The sequence below is a fragment of the Vanellus vanellus genome, assembly GCF_965231255.1.
Source record: "Vanellus vanellus genome assembly, chromosome: 6".
Lineage (NCBI taxonomy): Eukaryota > Metazoa > Chordata > Aves > Charadriiformes > Charadriidae > Vanellus > Vanellus vanellus.
Window position 1 is genome coordinate 60140899 of NC_138911.1, and position 23970 is coordinate 60164868.

A 23970-nucleotide genomic window follows, 5' to 3' on the forward strand; every position below is an offset into this window, starting at 1 on the left:
CACGTCGGAGCGCGCGGACGCTGCGTGGTGGGCGTGGCCGGGTGCCGCCGGGGCCGCTCCGTGGGACGCGCCGGGCCGCGCTCCCCGGGGGAGGTGGTGGTGGAGGAGGAGGAGCGGGAGCAGCCCCAGCCCTTCCCCGCCGCCGGGGAGAGGCCGGAGCGGGGAGGGGGGTGGCCGGGTCCGGCCCATGGACCGTCCGGGCCTGAGGCGGAGCCCGTGGAAGGAGCCGCTCGGTGCCGGCGCGGCCGTGAGGCGGCGCGGGGCGCGGGCGGTGCGGCGCGGCTGAACGCGGCCCCCCGGGCCTTTTGCGCGCCGCCGTCCGCCGGCTTCGCCGCCGCCGCCCGAGCAGCCCCGGCCCTGCCTTGCCCTTCGCCCGCCGCCGCGGCACCATGTCGGCCAAGGTGCGGCTGAAGCGGCTGGAGCAGCTGGTGCTGGATGGGCCGCAGCGGCACGACAGCGTGCTGAGCGTGGAGACCCTGCTCGACCTCCTGGTCGGCGTCTACGCCGAGTGCAGCCGCGACTCGCCGCTCCGCCGCGACCGATACGTCTCCGACTTCCTCGAGTGGGGTGAGCCCGGGCGGGGGCACGGGGACGGCCCGCGGGGATGGGGCGGGGGGGGGGAGGAGGGGGAGGCGGCCCGGCTAGCCGGCGGGGGTGGTGGTGGGGGTGGTGCGTGTGGCGGGGGGATCCCCGCTGCTCTGATCCCCAGGCGAGGGGCTGCGAACCGGGCCGGGAGGGCGGCCCGGCCCCGGGAGTGCGTTCGCCGCTGCAGCCGGGCCGGGCCGGGCGGGGCGCGGGAGCCGCCGCCCCTGGATACGGAGCCTCCTTTGGGGAACACCCCCGCTGCCAGCCGGGCCTTGACCCCGGCGGCTTTCCTCCCAGCCCCGCTCGGTCCCGGGCGAACCGCTTGGCAGCCGGCAGCAGGAACGGCACCGGAGTGTCCTTGGCCTGAAACCCTGCTCGGCTTAACCCGAAATGTCAGGCTAATCCGGCGCTCCTCGCAGGGCTCCCTACCTGGGGGAGGGAAGGGGAAGGGGGGGGGGGGGGGAGCAGCAGGCTCAGGCTTTGAAATGCTGCTCTTGTGCCGGGTTTGTTGCTGTTAAGAAGAGGGCGTGCGTGTCTTGAAGGAACAGCAGTTACCGTTCATCATGCAGTCTTTTTAATTTGTGCATGCCCCCGAAGGACAGAGCAATTCCAGGCAGCCTTTATAACAGCTTTGTTTAATGGTTTCCTACTGTTAAGCGGCCTGATAATGAGAAACCTCCAATAGTCCGGAGCGTGCTGACAAAAGAAAACGTGGATACTTGTGATAACGTTTAGGATAAAAGTTTTGTACCCGGTGTTGTTTAGTTAAGACTACTGACTACAGGTATGCGGATAGTAGAGATCCCTTCTCCGCTGCATGCTTAAATGAATTTATGTTAAAATGGCCATGGTGGCTGACTGGTTTATTCAGCTGAGTAAGTTATGAATAATAATGTATGATGAAGGTGACTTAACTTCTCCATGGAATAAGAATTGGAGGGGAGGGAGGAGAGATCATTGTTCATGAGTATATTGTCCCGTTTATCAGCTGTTCCATGCATGTACAGTTAATTAGGCTTTTAAAGAGCCCTCTCAAAAAAAAAAACCCAAAACAAAACAAAGGATTTCCTCGGGGAGGGGGAGGGGCCGATTTACTTCAGTAAATGCAAAGCTAGCGCTGCAGACCAGAGCACTAACATGTAGGGACAGCTGGTTCTCCTTATTTTCTGTGGGGACCACCACTCTTTGTCATACACTAACAAACTAAGAGGATTCACTTCCTGGACTCTTCTATTGACGTCAGTAATGCGATTGCCAACTGAATAATTAACCACTTTATCACATCTGCCCCACAAGGCTGCAGCCTGGGGAACATTGATTATTTGTTTTGTGGTGGGAGCTTTGTATGTCTTCCGCAAAGTGCAATCTGGTCTGTACTCTTGTTTTCAAGCTGATGGCTTGAATGAGTGGGCACCTACAAACTGTTAAATGTGATAGATCGGACTACGATGGTACTTTGAGCGCTGAAGTTCAGGAAAGGATTTGGGGCAGGCCAAAGAATTATATACTTTTTCTATAGCACTGCTGGTGGTTGTGTCTTACTGATTGATCCCTGCGTTGTCATTTTCTGTGTGATGGAGAGGCCGATTATCCAATTGTTTATAAAATCGCTTCTTTTAGTTCTATTTATTGTGTTCACTGAATGTGAAAAGGTTACTGACTTGATGAAAAGTATAGCTTGCAATAAAAACAGTGTGTAGTTCTTACTCCAGTGTGGGATTACCCTAGTATAACAAAGTGCCTATTCAATAAATAATTGAAATGTATGTGAGCTACCATCTGGTGCTGCAGAGAAGGGATAAAAGTTTATAATCCAGGCTCTTGATGGTAAGGGGATGGGCCTAAATCTGGACTGCTGTATATTTGTGTTCTATCAACAAGGAATACCCTTAAAACCAATTACAGTTGATACTGTGTGTTCCTCCCTTACCTTCAAGCTGTCAAAAACAAATAAATGCCAACAAAGAGACACCTTTTATCTGTGTCCTAATGCCCTCACAGTATGTTTCCACTGACAAGGAACTTGTTTCTGCCTCCAGCTAATAAGGAAAATATCATGCCAAACACACTAATCTTCCTCATGTCATGATGTGCAGTCTTAATTACAGCCTGATTCTCTGTTAGAAGATATTCTGGATTGATGTGCCCAAGTTTTGTGTGCTGTTATGTGTCTGTAGCAGCATGAGAGTATAGTTAAATATTTGAGATATACTCTGAAGATCAGTGTTTCTTTATCAATTGGAGACAGAAGGAATTTCCTTTTGACAAAATGGAGACTTGTCGCTGACAATGGAAATAAGCTGCATAGGTATTAAGGTTAAATTAAGCTGAGCTATAAAACAAGCATTTCTTTACGATTTTGGATTTAAAACTGGGTGTGAGGTACCACACATGTAAAATTCCCTTAAAATGATTCAGTGTGGCTAATGGGCTTGCTTGCATTCTTAATTGCCAGGAGAAAATAGAGTTCAGGTGTGGCAGTTGAGGCAGAGTTTTTCCTGGCTGTGGGGTGCAGGGGAGATGCTGAGTTGCGTGGTTAGCTGCTGAATGTGGAGACATCTGCTCTCTGACAGCAGCACGGTGGTACTCGTATTCTGGAGCTGGTGATTGTGGGAGAGGGGAAGCGGGGAGTCCAGGAAATTAAGTCCCGTGTTTATCCCATGACACTTATGCCACCATCTCCCTATTCAACATCTATAGAACCCTCGCACCTCACCTGCAGAGGCTGATGAGCCCCTAATGTTGTATCTCATTGCTTCTGTCCTCTAAATCCCACTGCTGCTTCCTGGTAGTCCTGCCACAGGCTTATTTCTTCAAAATCTTCTTCCTATTTGCTAACCATAGAAGAGTGTAGGGTGTGGCCCTTTGCCTTGAGGCGGCTTGTGGCTTCCATCTCTTTAGAAATGTTGTAAGAATCTGCCATTTTAACCTTGGCACTTGTAGCTTTCCCATGGTGAATGGAGCTTTCAAATAGACTATATTTTGTTCCCCTGTACTAGAAGTATAATACACATATCTTTATGCCAAGTATCTTTGGAGAAAAGCTAGCTCAGCTGCAAGTGAAGAGTTCGAAAGTCCTTTTCTTTCAGTTATTTTTTTTTAACTCCTTTTGAAAAAGGTCTCAACCAATTGGTTATCACTGTGTTGCTTATATAATAGATAGTGAAATAATGCTCAGTATTCTTAGTGGGAATTGAGTCCAAGTCTGTTAGATAGCAGACCCATGTCTACGTGTTCAGAAAGAATTTTCTAAATTAGGGTCTTTTAAACTCTTGCTGCATATGCTACTCCTAGAGTGAGAAATAGTGAGGAGTTCTAACAGTGAGGAGTCCTGTTTATAGTAGTTATACTTGCTCATTTCACCGGTGAAACTGGGCTGCTACAACCCTTGTGCCTCTGAGGCCAACTTGCTTGACCATCTCTGCTCGTCCTTCCAGCACACTAGGGTTGTCAGGAGAGCAGCCTAGCTGGCATCCTGGGAGACGTTGGAACTGGACAGTCCTGAGAAAGCCTGTAAAACAATCTGTGTGGTTCTGGAAGTCTACAGAGGTACTTCCTTTGGTAAAGCTGACCCGGGCCACCAGTGAAGACTACCTAAAGCTAACAGCATGCACTGAGGAGGCCTTTGGACTTATCCGATGGATTACGGTGCACACCAGTGCTTGGGTGCTGTGGGGTGGTATTGTCCATGCACTGCAGAGGGACCCCCTAAGAGACTCTTTCTGCAAAAAAGTGTATGCCTGTCCCTGTACTGGAAGGGAGGGAAGTACAGGAGTGCTGAAACAGCATCGCTACAGCTTAGGTGTCTGTGCATCACCTGTCCTTTGGCTTTCAGGTACAGTGTATTCCTCTTGACAAAGCAGGGTCCCTTGTTCTGTTGTACTGAGGGATCTGAATCTTTCATAATCCTGCGCTAGAACGGCTGCTTGCAGGGCACCTTGCTGGCTGGCACCGCATTCGTGCTCCACTGACATCACCTGGTTTTTCAGGAGTTGTCTCAGTTGGCTGTGGCTGGAGCTTTCTGCCCCTTACTTCCAGTCAGCAGGGACTGGCGCAGCCGGCTGCTCTATTTTTGAACAGCTACTTGGCACAGTTTGCAACCAGTAGGCAAGCATGTTCAGAGAAGAGTGTAACAGGAATGGACCTTATTTGTATTCAAAATGCTCTCGGTGCTGCATAGACTCTCTTGCTTCAGCCTTTGTTTCCTCTGACCCTGTTTTGTACTGCTGGCATGCTACAGAGGGCAAGATGGCACATGTCCCCACGCAGTTCATTCGGTGTTGTCTCACTCCTGGACTATGTACTGGCTAGTGCCTTCTGTGGGAACACCTCAAAACCAATGTCAGAGTGGTTTAGACTGATCTGAAATGTAGTGTTTTTTTCCTTGAAGCAGGTGCACAGGTGCACTCTTCTTCCTGATGAGTTATGAGCTGTCTGTTTGAACGCTGGCTTATCTTCTGGATTCTCCATTCCTGCAAGGTCTGCTACCCAGCTAGACTGGTGTTCTGCTTTTGGGTGGTGGTTGTCTTTTTTTTTTTTTTTTTTTTTTTGTTTGGGTGTTGGTGATTTTTTCTGAAGAAGAGCTTACTTTGAGGGGAGGCTGAAGCTGTGTGGAGAAGAAAGGCGATTGCAGATGATTAGCACAAATAGACCAGCTGCCAAGCCCTCAAAGACAGTCTGGCATAACAGGCACTGGGTACTGGTGTAGTAACAGCAATATATTCCCACTCTGGGCTAGAGGAGGGGAAAATGTGCATGCAGAGCACTCAAAGCAACCTCTCTAGCCTCAAGCTGCTACTTTTGGCTATATATCTGTTATACTTGAGGCTGGACCGTAGATGGAAATATGTCTGGAAAGTTCACCAGAAAGGCTGCTGTTGTGCTGCTGCTGGTGCAGTGATTCATGTTGGGTCACTGTAAGGACTGGTACTTCAAGTTTTGCATCTTGCTGTTTGGGGGGGCTCTGTGAACTTTGCAAGTCTACTCCCAGATCTGCTTTCTCCTCCTTCCAGTTCTGCTTAAAGAGGCACCCTAACCTTTCAAATAAAAATATCTAATGAGGGAAGTGAGAACCTTGCAGGGTGGCCCTTCAGTTGGAAGAGCGTAGAGCCTGTTTTCCCAGCCTGAAAGCAGTTGTATTCAGAAGTGGATGTGGACCTGAGAAAAGGTCTTCCCAGCCTGCATTAGAGCATCTTTGAAGCTAGCTGCAGGGTAGATCTAGTCTTCTGACTGCCACAGGCACTGTGTACTTGAGTTAGGTAAGGGTGGGGACACGACGTGTGGCTGGGACTCCTGCTAGTATAGAAGGCAGAAACTATCCTTAATTATTTTTGAGGTGACCTTAAAGTTGTCGGACTTCGAGTGTTCCTTATGAGGATCTTTTCTTTGGCCTTTTTGGGTTACACCAGGAAAAACTGTCACTTGATAACATGTCACATCTCTTGACTTGAGGGCTTAAATTCCTCTCTTCTTTTCCTTTGGCACTCCTTCCCCCTCCCCTGCTTGCAGAAATACACATAGAAAGCCAGAGAGGGACCTGGGGCTCTGCTAGCTTGTATAATGTCCTCTGTGCAGGGAGCGATAAACCTGTTGGGCACATGTGTGAAGTGAGTGTGGTTGGGTAATGAAAACAGCTGATGAACAAGAAAACTGAATTTCACATTCTGGCCTAAGTTCCTCTGTTTCCATCCCCTCTCTACCAAAGCCTGTTTAGATCCCTTATACTAGAGCTAGTGGCAGGAAGCTGTGGATGAGGGCCCACTGGGGCAGGGTGAAGCTCCAGGTGCCTTGCAGAGGTTCTGGAAATGCCGGTGGTGGTCATGGTTTCTTTGTGCACAGTGCAGTATGGATGCAGCTGGAGACCTGCTCCCTGAAGGCTTTCCTGTGGTCGGAGATGGGGCACTGTGGCTCAGATCGCCTTTGCTAATGAAGTCTTTGGTCATCTGGCAGAATATTGCGAGCATGGCTGCCGAATCCTGGTTTCCAGCGTTCTCAGCTGTCACGTAAACTGTTATTGTTCTTTTGAAAAATGTGTGTGAGGATTAATTAATGTTGAAATATCCCAAACTGCCACGTTAGTTTTGATAGCATTGTAGTCAGGGCTAGTGGTCTGAAGGCACGCTTGGTTCAAAGCTTGGTGCTGTACGTATGATGGACCCTTTACAGTACATCTGTTCTAATCTGTTATTTTTAGAATGAGGCAATATCTTTTAATGACTCTTTCTGTAAAACTTTATGCTGTGAAACATTGGCACTGAATGCCGCAGTCATGTTTTGCCAGTGGGAAAGTAACGTGGTCTGGAGGATGAGAGATACGTTGGCATGTGCTGTTTAAATGACAGCGGTCCTGGGTGAAGCTTGTCTTTTGTCCCATGGAAGGAAGTCGGTATCACTTTTCTGCTTTGGATAAAGTTGCTAATAAACAATCTTTACTGAGGGCACGAGGAATTATGTGGTATGTTAAAGGCTGTGACCTATATTTTGTATTTTAATTTTGTTTGTATATGAAAACTCAGAAAAGGGTAAATAAGTCATTGATAAATTTGTCTTCACGTAGAAAAATTACGTGCAGCTAGTAGTCTCTCACTCATGGTACATGATAAGGTGTAGCATGCAGAAGTAAGGTTTCATAAGCATCTGTAAATCTAACATTTTTTCTGACTTGTTTCACTTAGAATCTAAATTATTTTCATACTGCCTTTTCATAGATAATATTAAAATAAAATATTTTTTTAAAATCACTTAATTTACATCCTTAAAACTTCAGTGGTGGTGTTATCAGTGGAAAGGGCTCGCATGTTGGTTTAGTCAGCAGATCCAGTGCAATGAACTTTTTTATCAAATGAAGTTGAACTAGCCTTTTTTATTGCAAATAATTCACATGTGGGAGTGCGTCAGTTTCTTCTACACCTACTAGAAACAAATTATTTTAACTGTGTGAGTCAGAACTCGAGACTTGTTTCATTAGCTATTTTTAGCAATTTACTTTTACTTTATGGTTAGATATGAATGTTTCGGGTTTTAGAAATGTTGATCTGTAACTGAGATTAATTGGGATTTTTAAACTACTACAGATTTTTCAAATTTATGAAACTTACATTTTTATGCCTTGCTTGTAATTTGAGGCAAGTCATGCAAGCTGGTTTTAGATAGGTATTACAAAAAGGAAAAATTATAATATTTACCTAAACAGTCACAAATTTATCTCAGCTGTTAACAGAAGATAGTGCCTAGGATTTGGAAAAAAATTATGGGCTCATCTTTTTCATTACCCAGGTCTGAAAAGATGAATAGAATGATGAACCACAAGCAAATCTGTTCAGAACAATAGAAGGGACTTGTTAAAGCTTTGTACTGTGTTTTTGCCTTTGATAATGCTTTAAACAGAGTTGACATTCATTTTCTAAGTCTTTCATAAGGTACACTTGAGAATTCTAAGGTATTCTTGATGTAGTTACCAAAGAGCTTGTATCATGCTCACTAATAAATCCCACTGAAGCTCTTGTTTTGTTTTTTTTTATATTTTTTTTTTTTAAGAAAAGGGGTTTATTTTTAAAAAGCTTTTACAGGTCTAAGAATTTCTAAGTACATTTGGTCTGTGGTTCAATGTGACCTGTTCATTTTAGCTATGTCCTGATACTAAAATATTCCACTCTATTCTTCTCATCAGTGTATGCAGATTGCCAGAATGCAAGCTTTCATTTATAAAGATCTTTGTTTGCTATAATGAATGTAGCTTTCTTCAATAGGAAACTGCACACTGTGTTGTTAAGCCCTGATTTTGCATAGATCTCAGTAATCATGTCTGTAGATATACTTAGAGTGCATTCAGATTAAGTGTGTGCGTCCATCATTGCCAGCTGAGGCCTTAGGCATCCTGAAGTGCCTGAGATCTTAATTTCTGTCATTCATGTCATCAGGGTCTTAACACCAAAACCTATTATTACTTAACCATGGCCTAAAGCTTAAAATGTCACCAGTACCTCTGGGTGCCCAACCTGAGACCTCTATAAAGCAGTCTGAGCTTTGGAAAATGGTGGAGATGTCTTCACCGAGTATTGAATCATAGAAAATGTATGGAGTTTATTAATCCGATGCACGTTAAGGAAGGCTAAGGTATAGTTCTTAATTTGCTTAAGTGCAGTGTTATTGAGGGCTGAATACGTATAGCTGCCTTTCACAAAAAGGCCGAGGAAAGATCAGAAGCAGCATCAATTCCAGATATATCCTAAATTCTTTTCACCTTTTATAATTGTTCTCCAGCATAAAGATAAACATGGATAATTGCTTTGTGAAATCCTACTTGAAATGTGTTTATGCCAGTTTAGGGAGACATGCATGTTCAGGATTTTAGAAAAGTCTGTACAAAATTCTGTCTGGACTTTTAATTCAGCTTAAACCTGGGTTATATTGTTCTAATTTTTATCAAAAAATTAAGTGGAAGATGAAGTAATAAGTAAGATGAAATCAATTTTAAACTCACTTAAGTAGGTATGTGGAAGTCAGTCTTACAGGAGTGTTGCAGCTATTCTGGCGATACTGTACTTTTATTTGGGACTGTGTAGTTCGTGGGATGTGTATTCGCTGTTTTTGTAGATGGTAGAACTTTACCCAAGATATAGCAGTCACTGTAGAAGTATGGGTTTTTTAGTAGGTTATTATTTCCTTGCTAGTAACGGTCCCTTAGCCAAAGAATTAAACTGTATGCCTTCCCTGGATAGATGAGATTTAAAGAAAAACTTTGGGTCACTAAAAATTCTACAGAGGTACATAAAAATAGATCATGCTCTAATTTTGTTTATATCCTGTAGTACTGGAAAAAATACAAGTACCCCCTCCCAGCAAAGAACCCATTTTTTTATTGAAGGTGTTAAGAACTTGAATCTCCTTTAGAGTTGTGCCAGGTGGGGTATTGGAGGGGGAAATCTCTGCCCTCATCTGAGGAAGGACAAGGTTTCTAGTAATTGTATGGTAATACTTCTGGGACATCTGAAACCTTTTTCCCACTCTTGAGGAATTCCTCTGTCCCTGGTTCCCCGCTTGTTCCAGAGATCCACGTGTACCTTGGGGGTGGATGGGGTTGTCTCCATTGCCTGTATGCCTTTGATTTTCTGCTGCTGTTACAGCATGACTTCTACAAGTTTAATTTTACGCATCCTTCCTCAGAAGTTGGCTTCTTCATGGAGTTTTTCTGTGTGCTGCCAGCTTTATTGTTGCCCATGTGACTTGGATTATCAATACTGAGAGCTGGAGTGTTCTGAGCGTTTTTTCTTGTACTGTAATTAAGGCAGAGTAGAAACAGCAGAAGGGTGATGTTAGGCATGAAGATCCTGTTATCATTTTGAAATATGTTGCCAAAGGTTTGCTTTTTAAGATGCATGTTTAGTCTTTAAATTTAGCTCTTTTTCTGATAGGATCAGTTAGGTAATCATGTGTGGTTGTTCCCCTCTGCCCCGTTTCTGTGTATGATGGCTGTGTGGTTATGGTCTCCTTGTCTCTTACTAGCGCTGAGCCATGGACACCTACTGCGCTTGCTCTGCGGACTTTGTCTGCAGGACTCTGATTATATTTTTTCTATGGCTAGGTATACTTGAGTAAGAATTTTGTATTGAAAATTTTTAATTAAGGAATCGGGTTTTCATTGTCTTGTCTGTTATCATTTGCCCTGCATCTGAGTGAAATGGGAATATAGTATCTGTCCACATTTTCTTTCTTTTCAGTTTGTATGTTCTTTAAGGCAAGGGTGGGATCTCATTGCCCGCTTGCTATCAGTGGTTCCTTTTAGGATGGCTTTGTTGCCCTGCAACCCTCTCAAGTTACCTAAAAAAAAGGAAGCTGTGTATTTTGTGATTCAGAACCTCACCCTATATGACTTATTAGAGGAGGCTGGGGCAAGAAAATTTTTATGAATGGCTAAAAGTGATCTAAAGTCCTAATGGAATAGCTGGTAACTAGTAACCGCTAGATGTTGAGTTACAAATGCGGAGTGAAGGCTGGAGTCTGTGGTATTTAATCTTTCTGCCTTTTATGGGTAATATGGTATTTTTCCTGAACTCACAACACTTCATCTTTCAGAGCGGACTTTCTGAGAAGTTGCAGATGAGTTAGCATGTTGTGTCGCAGGGAAGAAGCACAAACACTTTCCTTCCAGACCAGCTTTAACTAGTTGTAGCAAAATGCTGTAGTCATGTGTCATGGTATTGCTGCATGGAGGAATTTGGTTTGACTGTTTTAACTTACTCTCTTATATAACTGAAGGATTTCCATTACTAGTAAGTTCAGCCTTTTGTTTCCTGGACAGTTAATATTTAAGTTGGGAATAATTAGAATATCAAACAGCTGTTTTTAAACTGTGGCCTGGTACTCCAGATAAAATAATACAGGACAACACACAGCGGGGATACCTAACTGGAGGCTGTATTAGACCCGCAGACTGTCTTTATCTTACCCTTAGAAGTATTTACTGCTTATTAAGGCAACTGAACTGTGGTTATCGGTCTGTGTGTGGTGTTGTGGGCCAGCAGCATTTACTGGCTTGGGTGTAGCGCTGTACCAACAGGGCTGTACTGGTCAGACTTGACCCAGGCAGGCAAGACCCAGTCAGGTCTACGTCCATGGCGAGAAATAATCAATGCCTGTGCACCCTGAAGTTGACTGTATCTGGTATGAAATGTAAAGGCAAAAGACCTGACACTTTGAGAAGGAGGGAAGGGTGGGGGCGGATTTCATTTAAAAAAAAATTCGGTGATGGAGAAGCTTTCACTGCTCTTAAGAAAGGGCTTTACAGTAATTATCCTCAACATTAAAGATGTGCATGCGTTTGAGTGGCTCAAGCCAGGAGCAGAAGTGCCCTAGTTGATTTTGACAGATTCAGAGCTACAGGTGTTGTAGTTACAAACTTCCTGTTCTTGCAGGTGGTATTAAACATTGTAAAAGTTTTGTTTAATGTTTCAGGCACTATTTGAGGGCAGGGATAATAGAGATTACATTCTATACTTTACCTTTTGCATACCGGCATTATTTTTTCTTCATACTTTAAAACCTCACAAAGTTCAGCTTGACAGGTGCGAAGTCTTGCACTGTGGAGTTGTATAAGTTGGGGCATGACTAGCTAGAGAGCAGCCCTGCAGAAAAAGATTTGGGGATTCTGGTAAACAATTATTTGAAAAGGTCAGTAGGGCACCATTGTAGGAATGGGGGCTGCCTGTGTACTGGACTGCATCAGCAAGAGTGTAGCCAGCAGGTTGAGGGAAGTGGCAATTCTGCTCTTTACAGCACTTGTGAGGCCATGTCTGGAGTACTGTGTCCACTTTTGGGCTTCCCAGTACAGAAAAAACACTGGGAAGCTGAAGCGAGTCCAGCAGAGAACCACTGATGTGATTGGAGGCCTGAAGCACACAATGTGCAAGAAAAGCTTAAGGTACCTGGGTTTGGTTACCCTGGAGAAGGGGAATCTGATCATGATCCTCAACTGCCAGATGTTTGGTTAGAAAGCACACAGAGGCAGGATCTTCTCAGGGCCACTGCCAAGAAGAAGAGGTAGTGGACACAGGCTGTGCCAAGGAGGATTTTGACTATGCGTGATAAGGGGAAAAAAAAATATTCCTGGTGAGGATGGTCAGGCACTGGAAGAGGCACCCAGAGAGGTGACAGTCTCTCCATCCTAGGAGACAAACCTCAGCTGGACAAGGCCTTGAGCGACCTGATTGAACTTTGACATTATCTCAGCGTTGAGTAGGAGATTGGACTCTGCTCTCCAGAGGTCCCTTCCAACCTAAAATTACTCTGATGCAGTATCATATTTTTTTCCTGTGTTAGCAAATTTATTTAACATCACAGCTTCTTTAATAGAAAACAGTTGTTCTTCATACTTCTCAAAATGAAAAGAAATATGCGAAATAGAATCTTCTTGTTGTAGATAAAGTAGGTGACGCAACGTGTAAATTTACTATTCATTTTTTTGGTCATCTCGGGTGTTTACCCTGATTGGTTGACATTTTACCACGTAGTCTGAACATAAGTATTGACAAGCTTTTAACTAAATTCTAAGCTTGTAAACGATAAGAAAATAAATTTTGTTCATGTTCTTCTGCCATGTATTTAATAAAAAGCACCGGTTTCCTTGTTCCTGGAAGAGAATTGCCAGAACAGGTTTCAAGAACTTTGAACCTATGTTTTATGTCTAGTGCTTTTTCCCCAAGTGTGGTTGTCTTATGTCTAGTTGTTTGCCTTGATAGCAGTTGAAGTATTTTAAAGCTTTAGTTCCGTGGAGCTGTCAGACGAGCCTGCAATCCCTGCGTGACTGTAAGCCTGAATCAGCCCTTATGAAAAATACAGGTTTGGCTGTTCTGCTAGATATGTTCTCATATCACAAAGGGATCTCTATCTAGTAGGGTTCCTAATATCCTTACATCTGACAATATAAGGAGTCTAACTAAGCAGTTGCTAACAGCAGCATGAAACAAATCTCCCTCATAGTTATAAAGATCTAATGGGAGATACTGTATGGTTTTTGATTTCATCTGTAAAATAAGAGCTTGTATGACTTATGTGAAGTTGGACTTGCAGCATGGTTTTTAGTGCGGATATTCTTTCTTTCTGATAGCGTGCTTTGCAAACCAAAACACACAACAAATTCAGTGTTTCGAAATCATATTGATGTGTGGGAAATAGCACAGGAAGTGCTATCAGTGATGAGGATGACAATGTATAAATGGGACAAAATGCAAGAACTGATTCCTTTATTAGTGGTGTGTTGTAATTTTTAATAGGGTATCCTAAGCAACTCTAGACTTTCCATACAATGAATTTGTATCTCTGGTTTTGAGTATGTTGCTTCCAGCAAACTCCTGGGAAATTAATAAGATTTTTCAGAATTCTTGTGATTCCTAAGTGCCTGGAAGTCTGGTAGACATCCTTCTCAGAGAACATACCCTGTCAGCTATGTCATGAAGGCATTCATTGACAGTGCTATATAATGTAATGGTCCATTGCCCTTCTGGGGCAAGGACTGTGTATGTGAGCAATTTATAGTGTGTGTTGATTTTTCAGAATAAACTTTGAACAAAGTGTTGTTTGGTTATTTCAGATGCTGTGGTTGTGTGCCCTCAGCTTTGTTTGTTAGTGACGTATGGAAGTTGTTCACCCTGTGTTCTAGTTATAGTGTATTGCTTCCCTCTTGGGAGGTACCTGCACGCTTTGCAGATACCTCGGGGGGGGGGGGGGAACATAGGGAAGTAATGGCAATAACTTCTTTTTTAGACTGAGTCTTGCTGCCTGCAGTTACTGAGAAACATCATCTCCCTCCTCTCATGTCCTTAATTTCCTCTTTTGTTTCATTATTCAGACCTTTTACTTCTTATTTCCTATTTGTATTTAGAGAAGGCACTTTGCAGTGATGTCTTTGAAACAGCAATGCGTGCTTGTGCACACATTGCTGCAATGATCTTTTGCATCAGTGGCTGTAATATGTCATTGTGCACATTGGTAATAATAGCTCTTACTTCAAGTATATGCTTGATAGCTACAGAAGAAATAATACAGAGACTTACTGGAAAATGTGCTCGAGTAATTTACCTTCAGAGCTCTATGGGGAGCTCTGCAATGGGTGACAGCTGGTGGAAGATAATGGATTATCTTTCTGCAAGAGAGAAGCATGGGCAAGACCTACTTCTTACTTCAATCTCCTTGCCGTCATCTCTTCCTCCCCCCATCATGTCCCATATAACACTTAAGAACCTGTCCTCTGCGTTTTCTGAGGGACTTAAGTGGAGAGTGTTAGTTATCGCTTTTGTGTTTAAAAAAAATAATTGGCAAGGAAATAAATTTAGCTGTGCATAACAATTCATGGAAGAGGAAATCAATGCTGTCTACTTGTAATCTTTTAACACTTGTCCAGAAATAGATTGTTGAGGAGTCATATTTGAATTAAAATTTTCAGCATTGGAATAACAAATAAGCAGGTACAAGAATTGGAAAAGACTGGCAAAAGCATCACTTAAAGTCCTAAATACTGATCAATACACTACGAACAGTGGTCAGGCCAGATGTCTGTATCGCTTCTGGAAGTACCAGGTAGCCTGTACTTTAAGGAAAACCTGAAGTTGAGCTTATGTTACTAAAATTTGCATTAAATAAGATTTTGAAGGAGAGAGATGAACTGATGATATTTGAAGAAAATTTTTCATATGTGATAAGTGAAAGAATCCTACTAGATTTTTGGGGAATTCGATGTATTAAAATATGTTCACGTAGGAAAGATGAGAGTCCAAATTGGTTTCTTAGTTCTTTGAAAATGCATTTCTTATTGAGTGGCTCTTCAGAAAAGGCAAACTTCTTAAATTTTGATTTCATGCAGTACAGTTGTAAACACTCCTGGCTTTTTTCCTTCATTTAAAATACAGCTGAACAGACAGTCAGGGCTGAACTTCTGCCAGCAAGTGCACAAACTACTCAGGTATTGTAAAATTTCTTAAAATAATTAGGTACATTTTTGTTCCTGTAACTATGGGCACAGTCTGAGCACTGTAATAGAAATTGCGACAAAGTGGCACTTGCTGCTCATGCAAATAATACAGTGGAATAGTTCAACATATAGCTCTGCCTGATAATTATTTTTAAAGATTTCCTGGACCTAGATTTTTTTTTTTTTTAATGATGCTACTATGAACTTGGTTTTAAAATTCAAATTATGCAGGAAATAGGAGTTAAGCTTCAAGAAATAATGATAAAAGTGGAATTGCGTGGCTGTTAGGGTATAAGCATTAGAATGGTTCTCAGAAAAATAGTCTTCAAGACTTGAACTCCTTTACAGAAGATTTGAACAACAAAAACGTGAGCTTTATAAGCACATTCTTCTTTCCCCTCCATGCTGCGTGGTATCTTTGTCTTAGAGACAATTCCTACAGGCTTGTATTGAACTAGATTGAAGCTTGCATGTTACTTTAAAGGCCGTGAAACTACTGAGAGATTAAAAAAATTCATGTCCTTGCTGGATTCACTGTGGCAACCCTAAGATAGAACGATGTGTTACTAAACAAGCAGTCCTGAGCACCTTTTTCATTTAGATTAAAAAAAAAAAGATAATATAAGTGGTATAAATATTGAGAATCTTTAGAGATGAAAAAGTAAAGAGAAGATTACATCTTTTCCAGACTTCCTTCCATTAGCAAGTTGCAAAGAAGTTTATGGAACAAAAGGATTACAGAGCCCCAGCTCTGCAGTACTAGCATCAAAAGTGAAACTACCGCGTCTCAACTACAGTATCAAGGATGAAAAGTTTGACAGTCCTTAAAGATTGTGGTTTGGGACTGAATGTTTTTTTGAAGTGAGTCAAAGCAAGTGGAAAATATTACTTAAGAGCTAAACCAATCACTGAATGGGAAAAGTAGCCAAGGTTTACTTAGATGACATCGGAGATAAATTAGTAAAGGAAAATACTAAATTCTGTGTGGAAAAAGAGGAGAAAGGAATGAGGTATAGCTAAAATGATGTATAAGTAAGTAGAAAGGCAGCCACTTGGCTTTTCTCTAAATAGTTGACTTCAGCACCTTTACTAGTTTGCAGTTACACTGCAGCAGCTTCAAATATTTTGAAGATTGGCAGAAATTCCTTGTTCTTCTGCCTGTGCTCTCATCTTCTGCTTGTGGTCTCCTCAGAGGGCATGTACTGTGTCAAAAGATTTCTGGAAGGAAATTAATACATCTTCATAGGTTTCTACTCTGAAAAGGGAAAGTTTTAGAAGCACATTTGCGCTCGTAGGGTTTTCCAGCAGCATCTGTACTGGCATGCAGGTGCTCACCCTGGTGTTATACTGGAGCATCCAAACGTTTAGTTGTTATTTCCAAGTATAAGTACAGGAAAGGGTTGGAAGCCAACAGAATGGAGCCTGAGGTATAGATGAAGATTTGAGATTGCCAGCCTACTACAAGCTTGTTCTGAATGTCCTGATGCTTGATTTTCTGTTTTCAAATCAACATACCGGTCAAGATGGGTTGTAAATGAGGAAGGAAAAGGAATTCTCTACTTAAATGCATGGAAATAAATCTTACGGCACAAGGATTATGGATGTAGAACTCATTAAACAAAGACAGCATGTGGATAATCTTACTCTTAAATTCAAGTAGAGGAGTGTACAAAACTGAGAAGTTGTGTTTAAAACGATAAGCTTAAAAGCAGAATGTTCTCTCAGATACTGCATCTGATCTAAAAACTTGTTGGGGTGATCCTCACTTGATATGACCACCTTGAAAAGCTGAGGAGCGAGATGTAAAGGTGTGACGTATGTGGTGTTTACAACTGAGAGTAATGATTGAAATACTTTTCATATTTTAATGGCAGTAATTTTGGTATCAGCTAAGGACAATGAACAGATTTTTGTTTCCTACTGGCTTTAAGCATATGCAAGAAAGCAAGAAGCTAGAACCCAGGAGCTGGGGCTGCTGCTGATCACACTGGGGTGTGCAGTAATGGGAGGTACGTTCTGGTTTGGAATGGTAGTGTGGAGGATATGAGCTTCCAGGAGGTTTGGGAATGCCTAGAAGCATGTTCATTAAACAGTGTGTCATGTGGGCTGGCAGTCTGTTGATTGTCTAAAATCATGATCCAGAAACTGGATTTAAGAATTTCTGAAAGATATCAGGGCAAAAATGTTAGGAAAAGATCTGCTAAAAATACTAAATAAAAGCAAAAGTGTGTTCTTTGATACACAAAATACTGAGATAAGGGGAAGGAGCTTATATGTGTACTATGTGTAAATTAGCAAAAAGTTAGATAAGAAAGGGTGACAAAAATGCAGAATAAGAAGGAAGGAAGGACTCCATCCTGACTGCACCAGAGAAAGCTGAATTTATAATGCTTGGAGACTTGGAAATGTCTGTAGGAAAAGGCATAGTGTTCTGTTTTTAGATTCTTGTTCCTTATGCTTTGCATACACATGTGATGTTAAAACTCTTTACTTGTGCTCTAGATCAGTTGGATTTTAAAAATTCACTCTTAACTGTTCCAGGATTTGACTGCCATAAGGATGACTATCTGATTTAAAGGGCAGTTTAAAAATTTGAGCATGTATAAACTGTCACGTGGCTAATATTCCGAATTATCATTATCCAAAATGGTGGTGTTCGTTTTTTTTTTTTTTTCAGAGCTATTCAATGTGTATTAAAAAAACGCAGTTTCCGAGCAAGTTTTAGATGGATTTTTATTCTTATTTAATAGCAAGTGTTACGATCTTGGTCAGTTTGAAACTTCAGAATGATTAGTTGATGCTGTTTAGCAAACTGATAACTTAAATGGGCAATGTTCTAAAACAGAATTCTGCGGGCTTCTTGGTTTATTTCTTAGTAATGACAATTTTTAGCTTTTCTTTGAGCCCTGAGCACTTTTTAAAAAAAAACTGTACTGCTAATGACCCATGTACCACACCATTTGATTCCATTTCTAGAAATCTACATCTAAGGCTACGTCCTGGTTCCGGCAGGGATGGGGTTAATTCCCCCAAGGAGCCGGCAGGGGAGGCAGGGATTCCATACCACGTGACCCGCGCCCGGGCTATAAGAGGCGCTAGCCCGGGGCGGGGGGGCAGTCGCCACCCGGGGGCGGGCTGCGGCGGGGCGGGTCCGGTCGGTGCGCTGCGCGGCGGTACTGTAATCGCGTCCTTATACTCCTTTATCGGTGTTATTGTTTTTCTTTCTTCTTCCCTTTGGCTGTTCTGTTAAATTACACTATTTCAACCCACGAGTTTTGCCATTTTCTGCCGATTTTTCCCACGGCTGTGGGAGTTGAGCGAGCGGCTGCGTGGTTCTTTGATGCTGGCTGAGGCCAAACCAGGACAGGCTAGGTTTAGGATCTCCTTATAGATTTCCAGTAGATTAACTTTTCCCCCTGCAAAATCTAGACTTTCCTTTTTAAATTTAAATATCAACTGTAGCATATGGAAAGCCTGGGAATAGATAGAGGCAAATTTTGAAACGTGCTGAGTCAGTGTCAAACATAAAGGAAAAGTTGCATAGTGAAATTTGAAGCATGGTGGGTTTTTTTTTTAATCCGGATGGAGTTTTCATCACACCTTGGAAGGCTGAGAGATGTATTTCTCTTCCCTTTCTAGTCTTTTTACACCCTTTCTGAGCAAGTAAGTGTCAGGAAGGATTCTGCCCTCTGGAGATGCGCTTGCCTTCTGAATACCCCAAAACCCAGGGATTTTCTGTTCCGGATGGCTGACCGTGCTCCTGATTCCCTGCTTGCCCTGTGTAATGGTGGTAGGGACTTTCAGCACTTTTTGAGTCAGTGAAAATAGTGCTGCTGTAAATGGTCTTCCTCATCAGCCAGGGGCATGGGAAGGAGCAGAGCAAGGCAGAATGGCTCTGGTTCTAGAGTTCCTGGTCTATAGAAGGAACTGAAGAAGTGAAAGTATTCATAATAAAAAAAGCGACTATGAGCCTTCCACTGTAATGTGGAGCAAATCTTAGCATGGGACTTGTTGGTATTCTCTGCAGATTTAAAGACAATCCCCCTCTTCTCTGCTTCTGAGTAACCTGAGCTACTCCAAATATTCTAGTGCCTGGTTACAGTAATTGCTTGTTGCATGTCTTTGTGGCCTTTTCCTAAGGCAAAAATCTGACTTTCATTGACCTTTTAATTAGATCTGGAGCTCCAGGGAAGTTCTGAAATAGGGTGAGTAATGTCTGAGAAAATGTCCTGCTGCCCGCTGCCATTTAAAAGGAAATGGAGTGAAGAGAAAGACGTGACACACCTCTGCTTAAAGTAGCTGTTGTGATCTGAACTCTTGAAATTGAAAAACAGATTAGGGTATTTATAGGCACAGTGTTGCTGCCTTGAGCCATTGTTGTGGCTTAACCCCAGTCAGCCCCTAGGACGTCACAGCCGCTCGCCCACTCCTCCACTGGTGGGATGGGAGAGAGAATCAGAAGGGTAAAAGTGAGAAAACTTGTGGGTTGAGATAAAGACAGTCTAATAGGTAAAGCAAAACAAGGAATTAATTCACCACTTCCCATCGGCAGGCAGGTGTTCAGCCATCTCCAGGGAAGTAGGGCTCCATCACACGTAATGATTACTTGGGAAGACAAATGCCATAACTCTGAATGTTCTTCCCTTCCTCCTTCTTCTCCCAGCTTTATATGCTAAGCACGATGTCCTGTGGTGTGGAATATCCCTCTGGTCAGTTGGGGTCAGCTGTCCCAGCTGTGTCCCCTTCCAACTTTTTTGTGCACTTCCAGCCAAAACCATGACAGCCATCAAAAAAAAACCCCAAAAAAACAGGTGCAGTTCTGTGGCACTGTAAGCTGATCTAATGGCCCATCACCTTAGTCTTATATTTCCTGGTTTATCGCAGTGATCTGGCTCAGAACTGAAGTATCACGAAAAAGCTAATTGTCATTTGACTCTGCTCCCTTACCCAACTTTCCATGCAGCTGCCTGGGTGGTGGCACCAAGGCAAGTCACCTCTGCAGCAGCTAGAGTGCTGTGAAGGTCATTGCATGGGCAGTTCATGTCGCCTTTGTCTGCACTACTTAAGATGATGGCCTCTGAAAAAGAGCTGCGCTCCTTTACCGTTCTTTGCTTGCGCTGCTCTAGCAGCCTCTCCCAACCCTTCAGCGACGATAATTCAGTTTTTTAGGCTAGAAGGTGATAGGTGCATTGTGTGTCTTGGTAGGTGGGTTTCTGCTTGTTTAGTGAGCAGGATCAGGTCAGCGAGGTGATACCAGCTGAATTTGTTAAAGCTGACGCAAGGAAGAGAGCAGATCTGGGGAACTGCCCCTCTCATCACAGGGATCCCCCTCGCTTATATCTTTGAACTACATCTTTACTTCGCTCTAAATGTATAAGCAGAGAAAAGGGATACCTTCCAAGGTGGATTTCTCTCCTGTCACGTAGGTGCATTTGTGTAGGGTGCTTTGTCAAGAAGAGCTTATTAATAGAAGCCTCTAAACTTTAAAATAAAGGAGGTGGCATGTGGTAAATATAGTGCTGATGTAAAGTATGAATTGTTCTATTACATAATGCAGGTATTAAGTTTTTAGTTAACTTGAGAGAACATCTTGCATATATCTGGAGAAAACAAAAGATGTGCATTTACTGTAAATAATTCATAAAACAGTTGTGCTGCTTGTCTTGCTAAGTTTTACTTTTAAGGTGAAATAAAGCATGCAGTCAGAAACTCGAACTTTGCTCATACATTGATGATGTAAGTGGTGGCTTCTTAATTAATGTAAGTGTACGTAAGCTTATATCAGCACAGTGTGGTCATCAGATTTGAATTGTTTATTTCTTAGCAGGGTGTGCAAGAGGTGCTGGGTCTGATGAAATTTAGATTCATTCATATGTCTGAAATTTGGGTGAGCTCAAATTTGAGGTTTTCCTCATCTCTAGTTTGAAACTATCTGAAAAATAAGTGACAATAGTAAAGGGTTTTTTCTGAGCAGTCGTCATTGTCCAACTATTCTACAAAAATATTATTAACTCTGCTATTTAGATTATTCATTGTGCAGTAAAAACAGTGGATTTTAGCAATATTTACAACTTAGTTATGGAATGAAAGCAATTGAATCATTGAGATTTTACTGCTTGGAACGAGTGATTCATGTAGAAGCCTGAAACATTTTTTCCATTACTGATGTACTTCATTAAGTGATCGCCATTTGCTGTGGCTTAAATGCCCCCTCCAACACCTGCAAAATCTGGCCATGGACTAGGAATACAGAAAAATTCAGGTACAAATAAAGCTATATTGAACAGAGATTGTATTCTGTGGTGGTTGTTGCCATGTGTTTCGTACAGTGTTTTAAGATGTGTCTTGGAAGACCCTGTCCTAATGTGCTATAGGCTGGCTAGAAACAGACTCTTGTGTAGCGCTTCCATGCTCGCTGCAGTCTGAGGCAGATCCACATCAGTTCCAAAAAAGGCCATTTTGCCCTTCTCCAGCCTCATCCTGCTGCCTGCCTTGGGCTGGGGCTCCAATGTCACAGCTGTATGTGAGTCACATTGGGTGAATGGTTTGGTGGGAGGGGATGGGATAGACAAGTTAGCTTTCGCCTGGAAGTGTTTCCTGGTTTGACGTACCACATGAACGCTCATGATGATCCAGACAATAGAGTGGAGTGTGGTGGGAAGGAACAAGGAGGAACTCTTTCGGCAGCAGAATGGATTTCCTGGATTAAAGTGGTCTTGTAGCTCCCCATTCAGTTGTCTCAAGTGTCTGGGATATCAGTCAGTCCCAGGGAAAATCTGTAGTTCAGAGAGCCTGTATATGATTTGATGTGCATATGATTCTGGGCTGGGTATGAAGTCTACTGAAAGAGATGGAACTTTAGGGAAGAGTTAGAGAGGCATGACGGCTTTCCCTCACCCAAACAAATGTGACAAGTTGGAAAGAGGTATGAAAAACTGGACTACAGACCAGTGTGGTCAGGAGCACAGTTTCTCAAGGGGCTTTCTTAATTCTGCTGTGAGAGTTGGGCTAGAACTTAATCTCAAGCTGCTGAGTGTTTTTTTTGAAATGCCCTGGTTAGTACTCATAAAGGTGTGGGTTTTCTTGTTCAGAATGTGTCATCCTGTTTAAAACACTCTATGTCCTGATAGCTGTATGCTAAAATGTTATGGTTTGTGAAGCTGCATTAAGCTTGGTAAGTCACTTCTGGGTTTCCCAAATGAAATTCACACTCATGCTTTTTCTTCAGTCTTAGTAGTAACAGTTCCATCATCCAAGATCAACTTTGGTATTAAAAAAACCCAAAAAACAAAAACCACAACAACAACAAAAAAAACCAACAAAAAAAACCCAACAGACAAACCCTGCCTGAATTGGTTCTAGAGACAAAGTTGTAATTTCCTACATTGTGGGTCATTCCATGACAGTAACACAACATGAAGATGAGAAATTGGGCAGTGAGCTTCCTCCTCTGTTAGGTCTTGGATGTAAGTTTCCTCTCCCTTGTACTTGCATCCATTGTAGCATTAGCCTATGCCATTACTTTTAGGTCTGATCAGCATGTGGGTTTTATTTTACCTCACCATTATTTTTCCATAGGTAAGTTACTGTCTTTTTTTATATATGAGTACAGCAAATAGTCATTTGGTGCTTGTTCTTGCATACGTGAGCCGACACTTACTTCCTCTCACCTGCTAGAACTCTGTTGCTGTCTAGTTCTCAGAGAAGCATGGTGGCTTTGGCGGGAGTTAAATTGGCAATGCATTTTGTCGCTTGGACTGCTCAGAACCATCTGCGTGTTCCTCAGTACTTGTCTGTACAAATCTTGAGTATTGTCTTTGGTGTCCTTTCATTGTAAGCATGAACAGTGGTGAATGGACTAGTTAGGCAGATAGCCAGCTATTAAGTATTTGTGGTAACATTCATCAGCGAGCTGGCAAATAGTAGCATATTGCTGCGGATTGAGTCCTTCTGTGTGGTACTTGCTTTTGGGACTTGCCACACAAAAAGCGTGCTTAGTGAATAATAGCGAGTGTGGATGATGTTTCAAGGTAAATGCCTGCTCTTCCGCTGGCAAATTCAGCGATGCTAATAGGATCAGCACCAGAACTGCTATTCAGTATCTTTTTTTCGAAACACTTCCTGATGCAGTTACCCTTTAGCATGGTGATAAATTTGTCATGCGGTTATTGCAAACTGGTATACAAATTCTAAATGCCAGGATCAGTTCTTCTGTAACTGATAAACCTACTTGTGGAGCAAAATGCAGAATCTGTGAGCCCTCAGTCTTGGTTTATGCCTAAAAGTAAGGATGGTTTTATCCTTTTAAACCTTTGATGATTTCACATGTAATTATATGATCCGAATCTTGTCCAAACTCATAGTTCTGTTAAGTGCCAGTAAGATATCTGATTGAAAGTGGTGAGCTGCTCTATGTTGCATATGTCAGAAGGCATTCATAAAATGAAGCAAAATCTGTAATCGTAACTGCAAATGGATATGTCTGTGTGCTACTTCTTCAGAATTGTGTTGTTTTTTTTTAAAAAGCATTTGTGTATCAGATTAAGTACACCATACAATCTTTAATCTCAGTTAACAGTTATTAATTCTATTGAAAAATACTGGCAGTCAGCCTCAAGAAGATTCAGACTTTCTTGATGTTGTATTAGTGTATGTGTCTGTTTCTGCTGTGATTGCAGTTCAGATAAATACTGTTAGAAGAGGACATCTTAAAGTTAGAAAGTACTGACTAACTGGGCACTATAAAACTGTGGATGTCCTTGCTCGGGGGGTAGAGGGGGCTCTGACAGCCTGTGAAGCTGTGTCCCATGTCAGGAGGCTGCTCTGGAAGAGCTGTAAGTGGTTTGGAATTGGTAACCAGGTTCTCAGGTTTTTAACCCGGTGGAGCTTGCATTCGTTGTAATGATAACTGAAGTCTTGCA

At 42.6% G+C, this 23970-nt stretch overlaps 1 protein-coding gene across 1 annotated transcript in view; it reads left to right on the forward strand.

Annotated features, from left to right (window-relative positions):
- Window positions 1–389: 389 nt before the first annotated feature.
- CDC42BPB (CDC42 binding protein kinase beta) overlaps window positions 390–23970 on the forward strand; it is a gene marked incomplete at its 5' end in the record, with an annotated part of 99406 nt that continues 75825 nt past the window's right edge. Inside the window, 1 exon segment of the mRNA XM_082485783.1 lies at window positions 390–567. Within this exon segment, the coding sequence (XP_082341909.1) occupies window positions 390–567 (178 nt within the window).